This window comes from Chlorocebus sabaeus, chromosome 12 (genome assembly GCF_047675955.1).
Source record: "Chlorocebus sabaeus isolate Y175 chromosome 12, mChlSab1.0.hap1, whole genome shotgun sequence".
Lineage (NCBI taxonomy): Eukaryota > Metazoa > Chordata > Mammalia > Primates > Cercopithecidae > Chlorocebus > Chlorocebus sabaeus.
This window is the reverse complement of record NC_132915.1, coordinates 114,437,452-114,462,049: the sequence shown is the minus strand read 5'-3', so window position 1 is coordinate 114,462,049 and position 24,598 is coordinate 114,437,452. Positions and strand designations below refer to the sequence as shown.

General features: G+C 48.6%; 1 protein-coding gene across 10 annotated transcripts in view; it reads right to left on the bottom strand.

Annotated features, from left to right (window-relative positions):
- The window catches only part of CACNA1B (calcium voltage-gated channel subunit alpha1 B), a 250,421-nt gene that overhangs the window by 16,728 nt on the left and 209,095 nt on the right, over nucleotides 1-24,598 (bottom strand). For 3 of the 10 annotated variants that reach the window (XM_073022144.1, XM_073022146.1, XM_073022145.1), the window contains exons 36-38: nucleotides 12,060-12,187; nucleotides 5,591-5,687; nucleotides 2,393-2,501 (exon numbers count right to left, since the gene is read on the bottom strand). In XM_073022144.1, coding sequence (XP_072878245.1) covers nucleotides 2,393-2,501; nucleotides 5,591-5,687; nucleotides 12,060-12,187 — 334 coding nt within the window. Of the gene's footprint in view, nucleotides 1-2,392; nucleotides 2,502-5,590; nucleotides 5,688-5,761; nucleotides 7,378-12,059; nucleotides 12,188-24,598 lie in introns of those variants that run through there. The other 7 variants (XR_012094908.1, XR_012094911.1, XM_073022149.1 and 4 more) reach the window with 7 other exon arrangements.

Genomic DNA, 24,598 nt, shown 5'->3' with positions numbered 1-24,598 from the left:
ATCTCGGCTCACTGCGAGCTCCACCTCCTGGGTTCATGCCATTCTCTTGCCTCAGCATCCGGGGTAACTAGGACTACAGGCGCCCGCCACCACACCTGGCTAATTTTTTTTGTATTTTTTAGTAGAGACATGGTTTCACCCTGTTAGCCAGGATGGTCTCGATCTCCTGACCTTGTGATCTGCCTGCATCGGCCTCCCAAAGTGCTGGGATCACAGGCAGGAGCCACCGTGCCTTTTTTTTTTTTTTTTTTTTTTAAGAGATGAGGTCTCGCTCTGTCACCCAGGCTAGAGTGCAGTGGCACGATCTTGGCTCACTGCAACTTCCGTCTCCCAGGTTCAAATGATTCTTTGCCTCAGCCTCCCATGTAGCTGAGACTACAGGCACACATTGCCATACCTGGCTAATTTTTTCTATTTTAGTAGAGATGGGGTTTCACCGTGTTGTCCAGGCTGGTCTTGAACTTCTGAGCTCAGACAATCTGCAAGCCTCAGCCTTCCAAAGTGCTAGCACTACAGGTGTGAGCCACTGCGCCCGGCTATTAGTCTTTTTTTAAACCTGATCACTCTGGCTGTTGTGTTGAAGGCAGACAGAAGGGGCCAAGGGCAGAAGTGGATGAATTAGAAGCTGCTGCAGCAACAGCCAAGAGCCAGAGGACGCAGCAGTGGGGGACGGGAGAGGAGTGGCCACATTTTGGATATATTTTAAAGAGTCAAGAAAATATGAGAGAGAAGGCATGAATCAGAAATGGGATAAGAAGGAGGAGAAAAGGATGATCCTCAGCCTGTGCAACACAGCGAACCCCCATCTCTAAAAAATATACAAAAACTAGTAGGGAGGGGTGGTGCCTGCAATCCCAGCACTTTGGGAGGCAGAGGCAGGAGGATCACTTGAGCCTGGGAGGTGGAGGCTGCAGTGAGCCGTGACTGCTCCACTGCACTCCAGCCTGGGTAACACAGTGAGACCCTATCATTCATAAATAATAAATACATGACTAAATTAAGATGACTTCTAAGGTTTCGGCTTGAGCATTGACTGAGATGGGGAAGGCTGTGGGGGAAAATCTGAAGTTCAGGGGAGAAGTCAGGACTAAAAATACAAAATTGGATTAATGCTATTTAAAGCCATGGGAATAGGTGAGATGATAAAGGAATGAGAGTAGAGAACATTCCACGGCATAAAGGCACACCCAGAGTTCGTGGGACCAGAGGAACAGATAAAAAAAGGTTCAAAAAGAAGAAAGTGCAAATGGAGAAATGGCCATGGACAGCCCATGAGCTGGGGATGTGCCTCGGCCTTCGAGTCGAGCAACATGGAGGCCTGGAGACCCCAAGGGCAGCTCTGGTGAAGCTGGGAAGCATGTGGGAAAGGGAATTCAGAGACAACCTCTTAAGAGCAGGCATTAGAAAGGAGAGAATAAGGAAGTCAACAGAGGATAAGGTAACTTTTTTTTTTCAAGATGGAGTCTCACTCTGTTACCAGGATGGAGTGCGGTGGTGCAATCTCAGCTCACTGCAACCTCCACCTCCCAGGTTCAAGCCTGCCTCAGCCTCCCGAATAGTTGGGGCTACGGGTGCTCGCCACCACCACGCCCAGCTAATTTTTGCATTTTTTGTAGAGACAAGGTTTCGCCATGTTGGCCAGGATGGTCTTGATCTCCTGACCTCGTGATCTGCCCACTTTGGCCTCCCAAAGTGTTGGGATTATAGGCGTGAGCCACTGCACCCGGTGGAGAACTTTTTAAAGATGGAGGAAATAATTGGGTGTTTATATGTTGACACAAATAATCCAGTAGAGAGAAAAACTGGCAGGGCAAGAAACAGTATGGCATTGCCAGTATGGCATCCCTGGGGAGACGTGAGTGGGGCCTGGTGCACAAAGCAGGGGACGGGGCAGACGCAGGGGGGCAGGGGTGGGCTCTCTGGGGCTGTAATCGCCTCTGTGGTGGGGAAGAACACACTATAGGCTCCTTCTCTTCTTGCTTTGGCATCACTCTGTGGTTCTGTCCATCAGTTCAGGGAAAGACCAGATAGGGAATGGGCTCACTATGGGAAGGGGCCAAGGGTATGCCAGCTCGTCCCCAGGGAGGGCGCTAGCTGTGGTGAGACTTGGCCAGGCTGTGTCCTGGTTCCACCACCAGCTGGCTCTGAAATCTCACCATGCCTCAGTTTCCTTACCTGAAAATGGGATCACTGCAGTGCTAATGTGCAGATGGTTATCAGGCGAAAATGCCAGTGCCCCACAGGGCGGGCATCCTGTGCAGCTGTCCTCAGACCCCTCCAGACACAGCTGGCCCCTCACCCTCCTCCCCACGTGTCCTCCTGGGGCTGGCACTCAGGGCGGGGGTGCACATCCCTGGGTCCGGGACCCTCCTTCCGAGGCTGCCTTGCTCACCTGGGGCCAGCTTGATCTCCAGTGCCGTCCGGATGAGGGCCATGAGTGTGGACGTGAAGTGGACAGTCATGTCCTCGCTGGAGATGGGCATGTTCATGCGAACCAGACGCTAGGGACAAGCAGGGTGGTCAGGGCCAGGCCTGCTGCGGCCACCCCACCCCAGACTACGCAATGACAGGGTCCCTGGAGGCCGGGCTGGGGACAAGCAGGGCAGTCAGGGCCAGGCCTGCTGAGGCCACCCCACCCCAGACTAAGCCAGGACGGGGTCCCTGGAGGGTCACTCCACCCCAGACTACGCCATGACGGGGTCCCTGGAGGCCGAACTGGGGACAAGCAGGGCAGTCAGGGCCAGGCCTGCTGCAGTCACCCCCCACCCCAAGACTACACAACGATGGGGTCCCTGGAGGCCGGGCTGGGCATCCCAGTGGTGGTCCCTGCAGGTGCCTGGGCCTGAGTGAGGTGGGGCGGGTGAGAGTTTTGCCAGCATTCACACTCTCCCATGGACTCCCCGCCCCGCAGATCTAGCTGAGGACCCTCCTGGCTGCAGAAAAGTAGAACTCCAGGTAAAGACTGGAGCCTTGATCCCTCTGAAAGCACAGCCACTTCCTCACCCCGAGGGACCCCTGCCTGTGACTGAATGTAGGAGTGCAGCCTTGGCTGGGGAGGAGCAGTGGCAGCCACAGACAGAAGGGGTTCCTGTGCTCATGGCTCTGCCCACCCTCGTCTTCTCCTCCCACCGCTTGGATCATCTGGACAAGGAGTAGGTGGTCCAGGGTGCCTCTCTGGGGCCCAGCTTCCGGTGGGGGCCCCTAGAGGTGACACCCTGGTTTTAGCTCAGGTCCGGTGAGGCTTCTGCCTCTCACCACCCAGCATGAGGCCTGGGAGAGATGCTCAATGCCACTAAAAGGCAGAGCCCATCTCTGTGCAAGGCAGCTCCTGCTGCTGGAAGGACAGGAACAGATGGGACTATCCAGGGCCGCAGGCCGAGGCTGCTGCACTTCAGAATGGGCTGGGGCAGTGTCCTGCAGCGCTGCTCCATCTCCCTCTCAGGCAGATAGCCCGTTGCCAGTTTTCAGGGACAGAACAGCCGGAGACGAGCTCATGTCTGCACCACAGTCCTCTGGCCACAGCCAGTGCTGCCCAGAGACCCAGGCTCTAAGATCTTAAGAGGCCTCAAGGAGGAAATGTGTCTCAAGTGTGCCTGGAATATTTTGAGCGAGAGGAGCAAGAAGCTGGCCAAGTGGAGCCCCAGGAGCACTGTCCAGCTAGAGACAGGAGCCCCTCCCCAGGGTCTGCCTGTCCTTGACCAAGCCTGCAACCTGTGGCGGGGCAGCCCCTTCTCTAGGGAGGGCCACACAGCCCTGCCCCTAGCATCCTGGCCCCAAACCCAGAGTCCTCAGCCTAACAGCTGGTGGGGTGTGGATGCAAGCCAGGCTGGAGACATGAGCCTCACTCTGGCCCCGAATGCTGGCAAAGCCCCACTTGCCACGTCCAGTCCCAGGGCTTTGCACAGCATGTGTGTGCAGCACAACAGGAGTAAACAGCTTCCCAGAGAACGGCATCCCTGCAGACCAGCATGGATGGCGGTGCGAGAGGCCAAGGAATTCCTCTCCCAGAGGGCAGGCACTGGGGGGCGTTGGGAATAGCAGTGAAGGCAGAACAGGCAGGTGATTTCCAAGAAGGAAGAGCTCCGCCCAGGGCACTGGAGGGCTACCCTCCCCAGGGTGCCATCAGCCCACTCCAGGCCCCAAAGGGCCAAGAATCTCAGGACGAAGCCAAGAGGCAAGGCCGGGCAAACAGACAGGTGTGTCTGCCCTGGGCCCTCCGAGATGCGGCACTCTGGGCATCTCCTGGACCCTCCTCAGCTCATCTGGCCCTTCTGCTCCCACCCTGAGACCTCCCCTGGTCTCTCCATGCCCGGAATCTTGGAGTCAGCCGGCACAGCTGGATGGGGCTCCAAAGGCTGCTCCGTCACGGCCCTGCCTGCTCGCCCCGGCACCAAGTGTGGACAGAGCTCTCCTTCTTGGGGACAAAGCTACAGCCTTGCATGCAGGACACCCAGGCAGGCACAATGCAGGGACAGGGCAGGGGCTGAGGATGGCTTAGAGGAGCCACTCGGCTCCCACAGGCTGCATTGAGTCGGGTGACAAAGACCTAGAGTCAGGGCACAGAGACAGACAGTGTGGACAAGAGCTGTCCACAGCACCAGAGACAGGGAAGCTCTGGTGGGAAGCTTCCTCAGACAGATTCAGGAAAGTCTTCCTCAGGGAGACTCAGGAAAGCTCTAGGCACGTGCTGGCTGAACCACAGGCCGCTTGCGGGAGAGCAGTGGGGGCCTCAGGAGGGCTATTGGGTGGGTAGGTGGGTGGGTGCTGAGGGAACAAAGGTGCTTACACACAGGGGGTATGGGGTGGGACTGGGGACAGCTGGGCAGATGGAACAGGTTTAGGGCTGGGCCGTGTGACCTGCTTGCCCACCCAGGAGGGAGGCCTGGAGGCATCCCTCGATTTACCCCCTTCCCATGCCTCCTGGGCTCTGAGGCCATCCCCATCCTCCAGCGGCCCTCTGAGGCCCCAGGAATAATGGCGAGAAGCCTCTCCCCGACACCCCTTTCCTTCTCAATGCCACGGTGCCTCCTCCCCACCATGGAGCCTAGAAAGTCCCTGGAGACTGCAGCCCGGGCCCAGGGAGCCTCTGCACTTGCTGAGCTGGGGAGGGGGTTATACAGAAGCACCAGAGGCCCTGCAGACCCACCTGCCCCCAGGACCAGACCCAGAGGGCTGGACAGGTCCATCCACACCAGGGGCTTAGGGCTTTGTTCTGAGCCCAGAACAAAAACAATCTCTGTCAAACAAACGGTCTGTCCCCTCTTTCCTAGAAAAGGAAGAGAGGGAGAAAAGGCAGGGAGGAGGGTCTAGTTCTGTCTTCCTGAGCCTCCAAGGGGCTCTCAGAGGGGGCAGCTCAGGTTGTGGGGACAAGAGGCCAGTGAGACACCATGGGGGCCACGTCCCTCTGTCTGGGAAAGCAGCTGGAATGGGGCTGAAGAGAAAGACACAATGAGGCGGCCACGGGTGCACAGCAGAGTGGCAGACAGACAGCTGGGCACCCTGAAAGGGAGAGGAGCTGGGAGAGCCAGCAAGCACCCCCCGGCGAGCACACACAGCCTCCTGGCGGGGGCGGTGCAGGGTCAGGGTCTACCTTGTAGGCAACTCGAGCAGGGCATTTCTTCCCCAGCCCCAGAGGCGGGGACATGTGTTTCAGCATCTCAAACATGTCATTGTAACTGATGCGCCCACTGGAAACCCGTCCCAGCGAGGCCAGGGCACAGTGGGGTGGTCCACAGGAGGAGCGGCAGCAGGAGGGGAGCGGGGAGGGAAGTGGGAGGGGTGGGGAGGGGAGTGGGAGGGGTGGGAAGGGAAGCAGGGAGAGCGGGGGAGGGGGGTGTGGAGGGAAGAGGGCAGGGAGGAAGCAGACAAGAAAACAGAGCCAGTTAATCAAAGTGTCGGATTCAAAGCCCAAAATCAAAATAAGTAAAATGAGGGATTTCTTTGCTTGGCTTGACCCCCTCCTGGCCCCCCACCCCCGAGCCTCACCTCCTCACTCCAGCCCCACGAGGGGCAGTGGGCGGGGGTGGCGTCTGAGCTAATGAACATGGAGGGGTGAGGAAGGGCTGCATCGGGGCGGCTTTGGGTTGATAATTTCTGATTTTACTCTTTTAAAAATCACAGTGAATGCCAATCAGAAAAGAGCTGGTTCACCCTGCCAGAAGAGCTGGCAGGCAGGGTCAGGTGGCAGATGAGGCAGTGGTGGAGAACCACAGCAGAGACATCAGCTTTCCTTAAGGTCAGATTTGCTTCCAAGTGAGGCTAGAGGCTAAAAAGGTGGAGAATATCTGAAACAAACCGGAAAACTACAGAGGGAGCCCTGAAGCTGTAGAGCCAAAACTTGACCTTGGGGCAAGTCCTGCTTCAAGCCCAGAGACGCCCGAGGCCAGCCCAGGGCAGGGCTGCTGCTGGGGGTCAGGGCTGGGTGGGAAATGGGAGACTGCAGGAGGGGGGAGGAGCTGGCGGGACATGGCCTGGGGCCACCTTGCACCGGCTCTGACAGCAAAGGGGCAGGCTGTAGGATCTGGGAACCTAAAGGCTCCAACGACAGAGTCTTCCCAAGTAGAGAGGCCACTAGGCCTGGGGCCTACCTCCAACCCTGGGACACCTGCCTGTGGGCTTGGGGTCCTAGAGACACAGCCAGATTCAGGTGGCCCAGGAGAGAAAGGGGACAGCCTCTTCCTGGCAGATGGATCTGCCCTGGGGCCTTGCCCTCCTCCCACGGTTCCAGACCAGGGACTCCTTGGCTGAGCTGAGCGCACCACTCCAGAGGCAAAGCAGGATGGCTGGTCTTTGGCCCCCACTCTGCCTCTGCCCTTTCCTCCCCCAGGGACTGGAGAGCCACTGGGTTACTGAGCTCTTTCAACCCAGAGGACAGCTGCTCCTGGGAGGCCTGTGCCCGCGCTCCCTTCCTCTGGGGCCCTCGGCCTTTGGCCTGACCATCAGCTCACTCTTGAGAGCTTGGAGGAAACCGGGCAAGTCGGCTGCTTCCTTGTTGCAGGAGGGACCTAGCCCCCATCTCCCACCCAGCGAGCTGGTCCCAGCCATCATGGCCCAGCCAGAAAGCTTTCTGTGCACTCTCAAAAGGCTGCCTGTCCCCAGCCAGCTAGAAGGGTCAGGGGAGATTAGACAGGGAACCAAAGCGTCCAGGAGGCTGGAGTGCGGGGCAGGACAGGAGGAAAGAAAGGTGAGGCGTCGTCATTCCCAAACCAGGCAGGGAGTGTGTGCTGTGTTTGCGTTTCGGGCAGGGAAGTATGTTGGATGGAGGCTCTGAAGTTGCAAACCTTGTAGGCCAACCTACGAGGGCAGTTCTTCCCTAAGCCAACGGGTGGCGCAATACAACGCAACAAACTGTACATATCCTTATAATGAATCCGGCAACTGGAAAGGAAATGTCACAGGTTATGGCAACAAAGGCAGGATGGAGCCCGACCCGCCCGCCCGCCCAGCCTGTGATGGGAAGACCAGCCTCGCGCAGGCGTGGCGGCGGAGGTGAGGGGTGCACTGGACCGGTGGCACCTCGCCGGGGAACTGGGGCCTGGAGCTCCCCGGGAGGTGTGGCAACCCCAGCGAAATTTCCAGAGCCCGACGTGTGCAGGAGCCGTTCCACACAGAACACTGCGCTGCCCTCCCTCTCGGTCAACTCTTCCTGTCACTCCCTGAGTGACGATGCTCCCTGGGCCTCCCAGGTCAGCCAAACCCTCTGCTGTACCACAACACAGTGGGTCTGCTTCTCTATCACAGCAACCTCAGAGGCCCACACCCGTTTGCCTCCTGACTGACCCCATCTCCCTGAACACTGTGTCCTCCCCTAGAAGCCCTGGTCCAGCTAAGGACCTCCTATCATCGTAGGGCTGGCGTCCTCGGGTCACCACCAATGCTCCTCTCTCCTACAGTGTAGCCCCCTCGGTCCAATCAGCTCCAAATCATGTTGAATTTCCTTCTGTAGAAGGGGGAAGAAACAGGAAGCCCCACCTGGGTCTCACCAAAGGTGTTTGCTAAGGTTGTTGCAGCCAAGGGACCACCACGGGGGGCTGGACACATGTGAGACCTCCCACCCTCCCCAACTGTCCCTGCCCATCAAGCCCAGGTGAAAAGTGTGGGCCTGACACCATCACTTCTCGATTCAAGGACTGTACCCACTGTCTATAAAACAAAATCAAAGCAACTTGCTTAACCAATTTCAATGCCCTTCTCAACCAGTCTCAGCCTTCCCTGCATCCCCTCTGCGATGCACTCTCCTCTCCAGCCAGACAGAAGCCACCTGGCCTCCCTCTCCCCTCTGCCCCACCTCCCACCCCCAGCTCAATCCATCCTATTTCTCTAGTGCTCAACCCTTCCTATTAAGTTCAGCTCAAATGCCACCTTCTCTCATTCTTCAGGCCGGACGTGGCCTCTCCTTCCTCAGAAATGCTCTGGCCTTGAGCTACAGCCACCACATGGTCTCACTGCCAAGCCCGCCTGAGTGTTCTGACAGCGTGTGCCTGTTTCCCCTTTGGGCCCCTGCCCCAGCACGTGGCAGATGCCCAGGAGATGTTATTGGACAGATGGGTGGACGCAGAAATGAGCAGCCAGATTGCTGCAAGAAGTGTGACTGCAATTCTCCTCTCAACTCGCCAGGCTTCACACCACAGGGTTGAAGCAACAACAAAAGGAAGGTTGGGAAAAGCAACACCAGGGTGAATAGCTCCGTGCTTTCAGAATCCACCCACAGCAGGCACATGCACACCACAGGCACACACACGCACATAGGCACATGCGCACCACAGGCACGTGCATACCACAGGCACACACATGCACACGTGGGCACATGCACACCACAGGCACACACACACAGGCACATGCCTACCACAGGCACGTGTACACCACAGACACGTGCACACCACAGGCACACAGGCACGTGTACACCACAGACACGTGCACACCACAGGCACACAGGCACATGTACACCACAAACACGTGCACACCACAGGCACACAGGCACGTGTACACCACAGACACGTGCACACCACAGGCACACAGGCACGTGTACACCAAAGACACGTGCACACCACAGGCACACACAAGCATGTGCACATACACAGGCACACACGTGCACACCACAGGCACACACATGCACACAGGAACATGTGCACCACAGACACGTGCACACCACAGGCACACACAAGCATGTGCACATCCACAGGCACACACACGTGCACACCACAGTTGCGCACACACACACAGGCATGTGCACACACAGGTGCACATGCCATGCATATACACATCCACATACAACCACACATGCATGCACACACAAACATGCAGTTCACTTGCACACATATACACACACGTGCACATATATACAATTACATGTGCACACATGAACATGCACACACATGTGCATGCCTATGTGCATGTACATGTGCACAAAACACACATGTAGACATCTGTGTGCATGCATGCACAACGCACATGTACACATGCACATATGCACATGCACAGAGTGCCCATGTGGTCACACTGTGCAAACACACAACACAGTCATGTATATGCACACACATCCTGTTTGTGCACATACACAGTCACACGTGCCCACACAACTTAAGAAATTTCATAAATTTTGTTGTTCTTTCAAAGTTTCTCCCAAAGAACGAGGAGCCATAGAGTGGTCCTCTGGGAACTTACTACATCACTGCGCTTGTCATAGAGGCTACCAAAAAGGCTCTAGGTGCCTGGTGTTCTGCTCAGGAGGCAGGATCCAGACCCAATCTGCTCAGCTGCCTCTGCTGGCCCCTCAGCTCATCCTGGCCATCTTGGGCTGCGTGGGGTGAGCCCAGGCTGCTCGTGGGGGCAGAATCATGTGTTGCTGGCAGGTCACATTTGTGCTACTTCAAGGCCCGCAGGTTTTGTGTATGATTTTGTGCGTGCTATCTCTGGGGTGAGGCCTGTATTCTGTTGCTTACTCTTCAATAAGCTCTTCTCATATCCCCGACTGCCTGTGTCTTCCAAGGATCCCTGTCGGAGACTCTGGCTTTGGTATGGTACCACTGTGCACAGTAACCAAGCTGCCATCTGGCCCAAGTCCACTTCCCGTTCTTCCTGCCTGTGCTCCCGCCGGCGGCGGACTGCAGAAGGCCCGGGAGTAGCTCATAAAGATTGGAGAACGTTGTCTTCCTCTCACCGGCCTTTGCTGATCTGCCTTTGCTCTTTAGTGCTAACTACATGCTTTAGTGTCTCTGTTTTCTGCAACACAGTCTCCTCTAGAAAAAATACACCCAGAAAAAGCAGCAACTCTCTAGACCACACAGTCAGGGTGACCTGCCTAGAACTCACCTAAATCCTGCCTCAGCTGGAGTCTCTCCTGCCCTTTGGCTAACAAGGTCTAGGTCTTCAGTGTGGTCAGTCTCCCCCTAGTTGACTGGGCTTACCTGACCACAGGTCTTGTGTGAATGTGCCTGGGCCTGTCCCTCCCAGCATGAACTAAGTATCACAGGGCAAACGTGTTGCTGCATCAGACATGACAGGGTTCTCGCAAGCCACGGAAACTGTCACATACACCGTGAAACACAGACAATCTCTACGTCTGTTCTGCACTGTGTAAAAACTGTGTATTTCCCACTTAAATGAAAAGCACCTACAGAGATGCTGTGGGCCTGGAAGAGCCTAGACAGGAGAGGCCCCATCCCAGGGCCCCCGATGCTGCCAGTGGCTCCGGACCTTGTCCAGACTGGGAAGGGCCCCGTGCAGCACCTTCTGGACCCTCACTAGGAGGGTGGGGGTGCTGCGGGGAGGCTGAGTGGATAGGAGGGTGGGGAAGTCTAGTCAGGCTCCCAGGCTTTTTGTGTCTGTGGAGGGCTCCCTCTGCTGAGCTGCAGTTTAAGCAAAACCGGGCAGAACCCAGGAGCTCTGTGGACAGACAGTAGGACCTCACCATGAGGGGTCTGACCACACATCCTGCCGACCCTCCCCCAGCAAGGGCGCTGGGGGTAGAGGAGCGCGAGGGAGCCTGGGCAGGCTGGGGAGCTCAGAGAGAAAAGGCAGACCTCGGCGCCACTCACGGTTCCCTCATCCCCCTGGGGCACAGAGAGTGGTGGATGTCTACGCACTCACTGACAGCTGCTCATCCACGGCCATTTCCTGGGCACGCACTGTGAGTGAGGTGCTAGCAGGCCTCGTGGCCTTGCAGGGAGCAGCCCACAGTAGACACTGCTTGCTTGAGTGAGTGAGTGAGCAAGTAAATGAGGAACGAGAGATGGAAGGAATGGACAAATGGAAAGATGGAGAAGCCATGCTGCCTGACCTGTCTTCCTTCCCGAATGAGCTCTCAGCCCTGCTGAGATGCCGTGCTGTTCGGGACTCCTGCGGATCCTGAGCTCAAACAGCTTCACCTTCTGACCCAAACCCTGCCCTTCACGTGACTCCTGTTCTGTCTGGAAAGGCGCCGCCTCTCGCCTTAGAAACAAGTAAACCTTTCCCACCATGACAGACGATAGACAAGGGTCTTAAACACACTGCAGCCTTCCTGGTAGCTCATCTGATGCCCACTATGTGCGGCCTGGGCTGGGGACACAGAGGTGCACATTGGCCCCTGTCCCCAAGGGAAAGAGCAGAGGGAGACCCCTAAGCCTCTTAGGGAGAATGTCCTAAAACCCCACACTGAGTTTCACAAGGACGCAATGGCTGTGTTGTCTCCACACTCTCCCACAAGCCCTCCACGGCCTTCACATGACAGGCCTTGGAAGAAGACAGTCAACTTCAGCAGAAGACCCGAGTCTCACAAACCCCATGAAAACCTTCCACAACTCCGGGTACCCCCCAAGGAACTGAACTCAAGGTCTCAAAAGACCCTTATCACTTTATGCAGTCCGGGCCACTGCGCAAAGGCACACGAGATGGAAAAGGGAGGCGCTGCTCAGAGGAGACACCACTGCTGCTCTACATGGAACAGGACAGATCCCTGGGCCCCAAACCAAAACCTGAGGGGGTGCCTACTTGAAACATGTCCGAAGCTACCAGGCCCATCCCAAGATCTATGGGTATGGACCACCCCCAACGACCACAGAGCACCAGGGCTCACTTACCACGCAGCCGGGTCATATTCAGCCCAGACCCGGATGAACTCGTCCAAGTGGTGAGGACCTAGGATGGAAGAGTCCCGCGTAAGGTACTCAAAATTGTCCATGATCACAGCCACAAAGAGGTTCAACATCTGCAGGACAGGAAGGAGAACAGGTAACATAGAGAGACCTCAGCCTGCCCTCCCCGCCGCCCCCCACCACGCTCCAGTGTGTGCGAAGCTCTCGGGAGAGCAGGCCTCACTCTGATTTGACCAGCGCGTGCCCGACCTGCTCTCCCCATGGGAATTCCCAGGGTTCTGGAATCCACATACTAGTATCTTGCCTATTTCAGGCCCCGGAGTTTCTTGTCCATGACCCGCCTTCCTCTCTGATCACATTTTCTTTCCCTCTCAGACTGGCCTTCCATGAAATCAGTGACTTGCAGTTAACAGTTTGGACTCTACAGGCCAACAGTTTGGGTTCTTATTTTAAAATTAAGTTTAAAGTCACATAACATTTTAAAATGTACAGTTCAGGGGCATTTAGTGTATTCGCAATATTGTGCAACCATCTCTCTCTTTTCAAAACTTTTTTCATCATTCCCGAAGAGTACCTCATACACATGACGTAATCACCACCTCAATCCCCGCCCCCCAGTCCCCTGGCAACTACCAATCTCCTTTCTGTTTCTATAGCTTTGTCTATTCTGGGTATTTCACATAAAGGAATCACACAGTATGATTTTATGTCTGGCTTCTCTCACTTAGTTTTATGTTTTCAAGGCTCATCGATATTGTAGTATATGTTAGTACTTCACTTCTTTTTATGGCAGAATAACGTTCCGGTGGTGATACACCACATTCATTCATTCATGGACAGGCATTTGGGTTGTTTCTGCCTTTTGACTGTTATGATTAATGTAGCCATAAACATTCATGTACAAGTTTCTGTGCAGATATATCTTTTAATTTCCCTTAGGTATATACCTAGGAGTGAAATTACTGGGTCATATGGTAATTCCATGCTTCATTTTTTTTTTATGAACTGCCAAACTTCTTCCATAGCAGCTGGTGCATTTTACATTCCTACCGGCAATGTACAACAGTTCCTCCTTCTCCACATCCTTGTCAACACTTGTTATTTTCAATTTTTAGAAAAATTATTGTTATAGCTGTCATGATGGATGTAAAGAGGTATCTCATATGGTTTTGTTTTGCATTTCCTTAATGACCAAAGATGTTGAATATCTTTTCATGTGATTGTCTGCCATTTGTATATCTTCTTTAGAGAAATGTCTACTCTTATCCCTTGCCATTTAAAAAATTGGGTTGTTTGGTTTTTTGTTGTTGAGGTGTACGAGTTCTTTATATATGCTGAATATTAACCCCTTATTAAATATGTGATTTGCAAATATTTTCTACCATATTGTTTTATACATTGTATTTCCACATATTTAATAATGTCCTTTGATGTACAAAACTTTTAAATTCTGTTGCAGTCCAATTTATCTATTTTTTCTTTGGTTGCTCATGATTTTGGTGTCAAATATAAGAATCCATCACCAATTCTGAAGTCTTGAGGATTTACCCTTTATGTATTCTTCTAATAGTTTCATAATTTTTGCTATTCTATGAGGTCTTTTATTGACTGAGAAAATTTTGTATATTGAGTGAGGTAGTGGTCCAACCTCAATCTTTTGCATGTGGATATCTAATTTTCTCCATATTACTTGTTGAAAAGATTATTCTCTCCCCCACTGAATTATCATGGAAAGAAAGACAAGTCTCTTCCCCATTGGCACAAGTGTCAAAAGTCAATTGACCACAGATATTTGAGTTTATTTCTGGACTTTCGATTCTACTTAATTGGCCTAGGTATCTATCTTTATGCCAGTACCACACTGTTTTGATTACTGTAGCTTTCTAGTACGTTTTGAAATTGGGAAATGTGTTGTTGGAATTAGTTTGCTAGTATTTTGTTGACGATCTTTCGATCAATCTTCATAAGAGATATTAGTCTGCAGTTTTCTTTTCTTGTGGCATATTTGACCACGATATAAGGGTAATGCTGGCCTCACAGGATGTGTTAGGAAGTGTTTCCTCCTCTTGTATTTTTGGGAGAAGTTTGAGTGTTCATTTTCTTCTTTTTTTTTTTAACTGTAGTAAAGATACATAACACAAAATTTTCCATTTTAACAATTTTTAAGTGTAGAGGTCAGTGGCATTAAGTATATTCACACTGTTGTGCAACCATGCATACCATCCATCTCCAAAACTTTCTTCGTGTTCCCAAACTGAAACTCTGTATCCACGAAAGAATAATTCCTCATCCATCCTCCCCTGGAAACCACCATTCTACTTACTGTCTCGATGAATTTGACTACTATAGGTACCCCATATAAATAGAATCATACAGTATCTGTCCTTTTGTGACCAGCTCATTTCACCTAACAATGTCTTCAAGGTTTATTCACATTGTAGAATGTGTCAGAACTCCTTTTCCTTTTTAAGGCTGAATAATTATAGTCCATTCAATGTTCATACCACACTTTGTTTACCCATTCATCTGTTGATGGAAACTGGGGTTCCTTTCTCCTCTTGGCTATTGTGAATAACACTTCTATGAGCATGTTTTGATATACATCTGTTGAAGTCCCTGATTTGATTTCTTTTGGGTCTATACCAAGAGTCACTTGTATTAATCTTTTGAGGAACTGCCATACTATTTTCCACACCACCATTTTACAGTCCTACCTACCAGTGCATAAGGGCTGAAATTTCTCCACATCTTTGCTAATATTAATTAATTAATTTTTTTTTTTTTTTTTTTTTTTTTTTTTTTGAGATGGAGTCTTGCTCTGTCTCCCAGGCTGGAGTGCAATGGCAGGATCTTGGGTCACTGCAGCCTCCACCTCCCAGGTTCAAGTAATTCTCTGCCTCAGCCTCCTGAGTAGCTGGGATTACAAGTGCACAGGACCACACCTGGCTAATTTTTGTATTTTTAATAGAGACAGGGTTTCACCATGTTGGCCAGGCCTCGAACTCCTGGCCTCAGGTGATCTGCCCATCTCAGCCTCCCAAAGTGCTGGGATTACAGGTGTGGCTTTATTTTATTTTTTGAGACAGTCTCACTCTGTCACCTAGGCTGAAGTGCAGTGGCATGATCTCAGCTCACTGCACCCTCCGCCTCCTGGGTTCAAGAGATTCTTGTGCCTCAGCCTCCCAAGTAGCTGGGATTAAAGGCCTGTGCCACCACCCCTGGCTAATTTTCGTATTTTTAGCAGAGCCAGAATTTCACCATGTTGGCCAGGCTGGTCTCAAACTCCTGGCCTCAAGTGATCTGCCTGCCTTGGACTCCCAAAGTGCTGGGATTACAGGCCTGAGCTACTGCACCTGTCCTATTTTCTTTTCTTTCTTCTTCTTCTTTTTTTTTTGAGACAGAGTCTCACTCTAAAGCCCAGGCATGATCTCAGCTCACTGCAACTTCCATCTCCCGGATTCAAGCAATTCTCATGCCTCAGCCTCCTGAGTAGCTGGGATTAGACATGCCCCACCAGGCCCAGTTAATTTTTGTATTTTTAGTAGAGACAGGGTTCTGCCATGTTGGCCAGGCTGATCTTGAACTCCTGACCTTAAGTGATCTGTCTACCTCGGCCTCCCAAAGTGTTGAGATTACAGGCGTGAGCTACCACACCCAGCCTATTTTCTTTTCTTTTTCTATCTTTTTTTCTTTAGTAATAGGAATTCTACTGGGTGTGAAGTGGTATTTCACTGTGATTTTGATTTGCATTTCCCTAATTATTAGTGATGTTGAATATTTTTTCATGTGCTTATTGGTCATTGTATTTGGAGAAATGGATATTAATCACTTGTCAGATGAATAGTTTGCAAATATTTTCTCTGATTCTGCAAGTTGTCTTGTCACTCTGTTGAATATTTCATTGGCTGTGCAGGAGCTATTTATTTATTTTTACTTATTCAGTTCCTTTTTTTAAATTCAATCCCTTTGCCCATTTCTTTCTTAAAATTTTTTCTTTTGCTTTCATTATTATTTTTAATTGGCATGCAATAATTGTACATATTTATGGGGTACAGTGTGATATTCTGACACACACATACAAATGTGTAATGATCAAATCACAGCAATTAGCATATCTATCTCAAACACTTATTTCTGTGTTGAGAGCATTCAAAATTTGCTCTATTTGAAAATATTTGAAATATTTGAAAATATTCAACAAACTGTTGTTAATTATAGTCACCCTATAGTGATACAGAAGACTAAAACTTATTTCACCTGTCTAGCTGTACTTTTCTATCTGTTCACCAACCTTTGGCTATCCGCCATCCTCCTAACCTTCCTTGCCTCTAGTAACCACTATTCTACTCTCCACTTCTACGAGAGCAATTTTTTTTAGCTTCCACATATGAGAACATGCAATATTTATCTTTCTGTGCCTGACTTATTTACCTTAACCTAATGACCTCCAAGCTCATCCATGTTGCCACAAATGGCAGACTTTCATTCTTTTTATGGCTAAATAGTATTCACTTGTGTATGAAGAAAATATTTTAAAAATCCATTCATGTGTGGATCGACACTTAAGTTGATTCTGTATCTTGGCTATTGCGAATAGTATGGCAATAAACATGGCAGCCCAGATATCTCTTTGACATACTTGATTTACTTCTGTTTGGATATATACCCAGTAGTGGAATTGCCAGATCACACACAGTAGTTCTATTTTTAGTTTTTGAGGAGCCTTCCTACCAACAGTGTATAAGCGTTCCCCTTTCTCTGCATCCTCACGAGCATTTGTTATTTTTTGTGTGTGTTTTTGATAACAGCCATCCTAACTAGGGTGAGATGGTATCTCACTGTGGTTTTGATTTGCATTTCCCTGATGATTAGAGATGTTGAGCACTTTTTCATCCACCAGCTGGCCAGACATTCGTATGTCTTCGTTTCAGAGATATCTATTCAGTTCATTTACCCATTTATTAATCTGATTTTTTTTTTTTTTTTTTTGCTGATGGGTTGAGTTTCACCTTGTATATTCCAGATATTAATTGCTTATCAGATAAATAGTTTGCAAATATTTTCTCCGATTCTGCAAGCTGTCTTGTCACTCTGCTGATTATTTCATTGGCTGTTCAGAAGCTTTTTACTGAAATGCAATCCCATTTGTCTATTTGTGCTTTGGTTGCCTGTGCTCTTGAGGTCTTCTCCACATAATTTTTGCCCAGACCAATGTCCTGAAGTGTTTTCCCTGTATTTTCTTCTAGTAGATCCCTGTTTCTGAGTCTTACATTTAAGTCTTTGATCCATTTTGAGTTGGCTTTTGATCAGGTTTGAGCTGCATTTTTCTGCATGTGGATATCGTTTCCCTGCCACGGTTTATTGAAGAGGCTGTCCTGCTCCAATGAATGTTCTTGGTGCTTTTGTTAAAACATCAATTGGCTGTAAACACAAAGACTTATTTCTGAGTTCTTTATTCTGTTCCCTCAGTCTATGTTTCTGTTTTTATGCCACTACCACGCTGTTTGGAAGTTTGGTAGTGTGATACCTCCAGCTTTGTTCTTGTTGCTCAAGATTATTTCAGCTATCCAGCATCTTTTGTGGTTCTGTATTAATTTTAGGATTATTTTTTATATTTCCATGAAGAATGTCATTGGTATTTTGATAGGGATTGCATTAAATCTGTATGGTCCTTTTCACAATATTAATTCTTCCAATCCATGAGCATCAAATGTCTATTTTTTGTGTGTCTTCTTCAGTGTCCTTCATCAATGTTTTATAGTTTTCCTTGTAGAGGTCTTTCACTTCCTTAGTTATTTCTTTTGTAGCTATTGTAAATGAGACTGATTTCTTTTTCTGTTAGTTTGCTATTGGTATACAGACACACTACTGATTTTTGTATATTGATTTTACTGAATTATTTTTTGAGTTCTGAGAATTTTTTGGTGGAGCTTTTAGGGTTTTCTATATATAAGACATGTTGTCCGCAAACAGGAACAATTTGACTTCCTTCTTTCCAATTTGGATGTCGCTTATTTCTTTTCTCTTACGTAAATGCTCTGGCTAGAACTTCCAGTATTATGTTGAATAAAAGTGCTGAAAGTGGGTATCCTTTCTTGTTGTAGATCTTTTCCCCATTCAGTATGATGTTGGCTGTGGGTTTGTCAGACACAGCCTTTATTGTGTTGAGGTATCTTCCAACCTAACTTGTTGAGCTTTCATTATCAAAGGATGTTGAATGTTATCAAATGCTTTTTCTGTGTCTATTGAGATGATAATATTGTTTTTGTCCTTCATTCTGTTGATGTGATGTATTATGTTGATTACTGGTTTATTTATTCCTTATATCCCAGGAATAAATCCCATTTGATCACAGTGAATTACAATGTGCTGCTGGATTCAGTTGCTACTAATTACTACAAAATACTATTTTTCTTGAGAATTTTTGCATCTATGACCATCAGGAATATTGGCCTATAGTTTCCTTTTTCTTTCTATTGTTTTTGCTTCTGTTTCTGCTGTGTCCTTATCTGGTTTTTATATTAGGGTAATGCTAGTCTTGTAGACTGAGTTTAGAATTCTCTAGTGAAACACCCTAGGCTTTTCTTTGATGGGAGATTTTTTTTTTTATTATTTTTATTTTTTGAGATGGAGTTTCGCTCTTGTTGCCCAGACTGGAGTGCATTGGCACGATCTTGGGTCACTACAACCTCTGCTTCCCAGGTTCAAGAAATTCCCCTGCCTCAGTCTCCTGAGTAGCTGGGACCACAGGTGTGTGCCACCATGCCTGGCTAATTTTCTTTTTGTATTTTAGTAGACATGGGGTTTCACCATGTTGGCCAGGATGGTCTCGATCTCCTGACCTCATGATCTGCCTGCCTTGGCCTCACAAAGTGCTGGGATTACAAATGTAAGCCACCACGCCTGGCCAAGGGGAGATTTTTAAATTACAGATTCAATTTCATTACAGTAATTGGTCTGTTCAGGTCTTCTTTTTTTCTTGGTTCAATCTTGGTAAGTTCCATGTGTCCAGAAATTTATTCATTTCCGCTAGGTTTTCTAATGTGTTGGTGTATAGTTGTTCATAATAGTTACTAATGATCCTTTGTATTTCTATGATATTAGTTGTAATGTCTCCTTTTTTACTTCTGAATTATTTATTTGCATATTTTCTTGCTTAGTCTAGCTAATGGTTTGCATTACCTTTTCAAAAAAACAATTTTATTTTTTTTGAGACAGAGTCTGGCTCTGTCACCCAGGCTGGAGTGCAGTGGCATAATCTCGGCTCACTGCAACCTCTGTCTCCTGGGTTGAAGCAATTCTCCTGCCTCAGCCTTCTAAGTACATGGGATTACAGGTGCCCACAACCACACCTGGCTAATTTTTGTACTTTTAGTAGAGATGGAGTTTCACCATGTTGGCCAGGCTGGTCTCGAACTCCTACGCTCAAGTGATCCACTTGCCTCGGCCTCCCAAAGTGCTGGGATTACAGGTGTGAGCCACCGCACCTGGCTACATTTTCATTTCATTGATCTTTTGTAAAGTTTTCATCTCAATATTGTTTCTTTTTGCTCTTGCTCTGATCTTTATTATTTCTGTTCCTCTACTAATTTTTGGCCTGGTTTAGGTTTTATTCCTATTTCTTTGAGATGCATCATTAAGTCATTTATTTGAAATCTTTGTGTGTTTTTGGTGTAGGCTTTTATTGCTATAAAGTTCCTGTTTCATACTGCTTTTTCCGTATCCCATAAGTTTTGGCATGCTATGTTTCCTCCCCACCTACCCTGCCCCCGGTTCAAGTTATCATGACATCTGTTTCTATTTCTATTGTTTCAATGATTTTTTTTTTTTTTTAAGACAGGGTCTCACTGTCACCGGGCTGAAGTGCAGTGGTACGATCTCAGCTCACTGCAACCTCTGCTTCCCAGATTCAAGCGATTCTCCTGCCTCAGCCTCCCAAGTAGCTGGGACTACAGGCACGTGCTACCATGCCTGGCTAATTTTTGTATTTTTAGTAGAGACGGGGTTTCACCATGTTGGCCAGGATGGTCTCGATCTCTTGACCTCGTGATCCACCCACCTTGGCTTCCCAAAGTGCTGGGACTACAGACATGAGCCACCATGCCCGGCCTTCTTTTCTTTTTTCTTTTTTTTTTTTTGAGACAGAGTCTCGCTCTGTCACCTAGACTGGAGTACAGTGCTGCACTCTCAGCTCACTGCAAACTCTGCCTCCCAGTTCAAGTGATACTCCTGCCTCAGCCTCCTGAGTACCTGGGATTACAGGCACCTGCCACCATGCCCGCTAATTTTTATGTTTTAAGTAGAGACGGGATTTCACCATGTTAACCAGGCTGGTCTCGAACTTCTGACCTTACATGATCCACCCACCTCAGCCTCCCAAAGTGCTGGGATTATAGGCATGAGCCACTGTGCCAGGCCAAATTGTAAAACTGCCTTCTTAATTTCTTCATTGGCCCATTTGTCATTCAGGAGAAGGTCAGTTTTCATGAACTTGTACAATTTCAAAAGTTCCCCTTGTTATTGATTTCTAGTTTTATTTCATTTGTTAGAAAAAAATACTTGATACGATTTCAATTATTTTACATTTGTTGAGACTTGTTTTGTGGCCCAACATCTGATTTCTCCTAGATAATCTTCTATGTGATGATGAAGCTAATGTGTACCATGCAATGGTTGGATGAAAAGTTCTGGAAATGTCTGTTAGGTCCATTTGGACTAAAAGGCAGTTTAAATCCAATGTGGGTTTTTTGTTGTTGATTTTCTGTCTAGATGATGTGTTCAATGATGAGCATGGGGTACGGAAATCCCCAAATGACACTGTGATGAAATCTCTCTCTCTTTTTGGATCTAATAATATTTGTTTTGTATGTCTGGGCGCTCCACTGTTGGGTCCATATATATTGACAATTGTTGTACTTTCTTGCTGAGTTGATTCCTTTATCACTATATAATGACATTCCTTGCCCTAAACATTTTTTTCTTAAAGAGATGGGGTCTTGGTATGTTGCCCAGGCTGGAGTGCAGTGGCTACTCACACAGGTGTAATCACAGCACACTACCACCTTGAACTCCTGGACTCAAGCAGTCTTTCCACTTCAGCCTCCCCAGTTGCTGGGACTACAAGTATGCACCACCACACTGGGCTTCTTTTCAGAGTTTTTGACTTAAAGTCTGCTTTGCCTGATATAAGTATAGCACTCCTGCTCACTTTGGTTTCTGTTCGTGTGGAATATGTTTTTCATCCCTTTACTTTCATTCTATATGTGTCTTTATAGGTGATGTGAGCTTCTTTTGCCAGTATATAGTTGGGTAATTCAAAAAAATCTATTTAGCTAGTTTATATCTTTTAAGTGGGGGAGTTTAATCCATTTACATGTAAGGTTGTCATTTATAGGTAGGACTTACTCCTGTCATTTTGTTAATTATTTTCCGGTTGTTTTGTAGATCCTTTCTTCCTTTCTTCCTCTCATTATTTATAATTACAGTTTAGTGGTTTTCTGTAATAATAAGGTTTGATTATTTTATCTTTCTCTTTTGTGAAACCCACTCTACCAGTGGGTTTTATATTTTTGTGTTTTCACGACAGTAATTATCATGTCTTTGCTTCCAGATGGAGGACTCCCTTGTGTATTTCTTGTAAGGCTGGTCTAGTGGTGATGAATTCTCTCACTTCTTGCTTGTCTGGGAAAGACTTTATTTTTCCCTCATTTCTGAAGGATAGCTTTGCTAGCTATAGTATTCTTGACTGACAGTTTGTTTTTTGTTTCTTTTTACCACTTAGAATATATAATTGCATTCTCTCCTGGTCTATCAAATTCTGCTATCAGTCTAATGGGAGATTCTCTTATATGTGACTTGATGCTTTTCTCTTGCTGTTTTTAGAATTTTCTCTTCTCTTTGACTTTTGACAATTTGACCATAACATGTCCTGGGGAGAACCTTTTTGGTTGAATCTATTGGAGGACCATTGAGCTTCTTGGATTTGGATGTCCACATCTATCCCCAGACTTGGGAATTTTCCAGCTATTACTTCATTAAATAGGTTTTCTATACCTTTTCCCTTCTCTTTTCCTTCTAAACACCCATAAAATATTTTTTTTTTTTTTGCTTAATTGTGCTCCATAATTCTTGAAGGCTTTTCTTCACTCTTTTTAATTATTTCTTTTCTTTCCCACTGACTGATTTCAAATGACCTATCTTCACGTTCAGAGGTTTCTGTTTTCTTCTGCTTGATCGGATTCACTGTTGAAGCTCTCCATTGTTGGTTTTTATTTTTAATTTCATTCATTGAATTTGTCAGCTGCAGGATTTCTGCCTGGTTCTTTTTTTATGATTCCTATCTCTTTGTTGAATTTTTCATTCATACTGTCAATTGCGTTCCTGATTTCACTGCACTGTCTGTCTGTATTTTCTTGTATTTTGCTGCACTTCTTTAAGAACATTATTTTGAATCCCTTTTCTGGCATTTTTTAAATTTAATTTTTACTAGGGTCTACTACTAAAGAATTATGTTCCTTGGGTGATGTCGGATTTCCTCGTTTTTTCATGTATCTTGTGTCCCTTGACGTCTGTACCGCTGGTAGAACAAATCACCCCTTGCAAACTTTGTACAGTACAGCTGGGTCTTAGTGTGCCAGCTGGGAAGGGCGTAGTTACTCTGTTTCCAGGTGCAGTGGTATAGTCTCCCTACAACTTCTTTAGCTGCATTCAACATCAGTAACTGTGGGCACTTCAGTTGTCCAGGGTGTAGAAGTTTGTGGCAGCAGAAGTAGCAGTGTAGGCTGTAAATGTCCTCAGTGTCAAGGGCTTTTGGGGTCCTCTTATTTTTGTTTTCCCCACAATGGGAAGACTTAGCTGAGGGGACACCTCTTGGTATCAGATCTAATGGCCTGCAATCAGCTGCAGCACCACTGGGTTCCAGGTGTAGGTGCTCAGAGTGGCTATGGAGCTGGGGTCCTATGCTTAGAATCTCATGAACTTCTTGTGGCATCTGGGTCTCGGGATACAGGTTTGCTCCCTGGGGCAGAGTTGGGTGCACACTGCCCACAGTGCCACCATCTGACTCTACGCCATTCCCAAGCAGCTCAGGCCCAAGGCGTGAGATTATAGCTGTGATTCTACTCCTGGGTGGGGTGGGGGCAGGGCATAGCACTGGTCCAAATCAGGAAGAAGGGGTGCTCTGGAGTTTTGGTCCTGAGAAGTTGGGTACAGCTGCAATTCAGGAACCTGAACCAACAGGGCTTAGTGGCATCTTGGGTCCCGGGGAAAAGGCACCATGTAGTAGTTACTCTTGACCCTGGGATGGTGAGGCTTGGCAGTTCTGTGAGACCAGGTGTAACAGCAAGTACCCTAGAATGGCAGAGCACAGCTGTCATTTGAGCCCTGGGGAGGCAGGGAACTCCATTCCCCAGGGCTGTCTCAGCAGCTCAGACTCTAGGGGGCAAGTCTAGCTCCAGGGAAGCAGGGCACTAGAGCAGTTTGACCTATGGGGCTGGGTGTCTCGGCTGAGCCAATGCTCTATTTATCTGGGATGGCAGGGTACCGTGTCAGTTCAGCCCTGGGATGCACAGCCCTCAGTTCAGCCAGGGCACTGATTCCTGGGGGTGGGGGGCGGGGGCAATGTGCCACTTCAGCTCAGGCTTGGGGGATGTGACTGCTCTGGGTGGCCAATGCACCATGTCCTGGGATGCAGGGAACTGCTTCAACTTAGACACTGGGGAGGTGTGACCACTCTGAGTGGTCAAGGTAGTGTTTTCCCAGGAGGAAGGGTATCACTTCAGCTCTGGCCTATGGGCATGGAGGGGAAGGGTAGGTGAAGCAGCTCCACCTCCACTTGGCCCCTTGGGGAAGGGTGTAACAGCTGCTTGCAGCTCAGCTTCGGGATGTCAGTCACCAGTCTCAATTAGTTTGATGGCAGTTTTGCCTCACGGATAAAGGAAAGCTGTGGCTACTCCAGGAGCAAGTCACACTCCCGCTGTAGTTCCAGTTCCTAGGTAGTGGAGCACAGTAGCCACATGGGCTACAGGGGCTGAGCAGTGTTGGCATTGTCTCTTGGGGGAGCACAGCTGTGTGGACTCCAGGCAGCTCCCTCAGCTGGGCTTAGTGCCTTGAGGACTGCAGGGGACCCGAGTGGTAGAGTCTGTAGGTGTCTGAGGCGGTAATGGGGGCTCCTGGGATCCTCTTGCTTACCTCCTCACCAAAGGGAAAAGCTGCTCCTGGGTCCCAGCTGATCCCAGTTGCAGGATGGGGTGGTGCTGTTTGCTTGGTGTTTCCTTCCATTCTCTCAGTGGCCATCCCAAGTTTCTGTGCTCACCAGCGTCTCTGTTACACCTCTGACGTACTCCGAGACTCTCCCTCAGTTCTTTTCATTCAAATGTAATTTTTTGTTCATTGCTCTGTCTTTTTGAGAAAGACAAGCACTATGGGGAAAGTCAGTCATCTTGCTGATATTACCTCTCACTTCTTAATTGGCTTGTTTTACTTTTGTTGTTGAGTTGTAGATGTTCTTTATACATTTTGTTAAA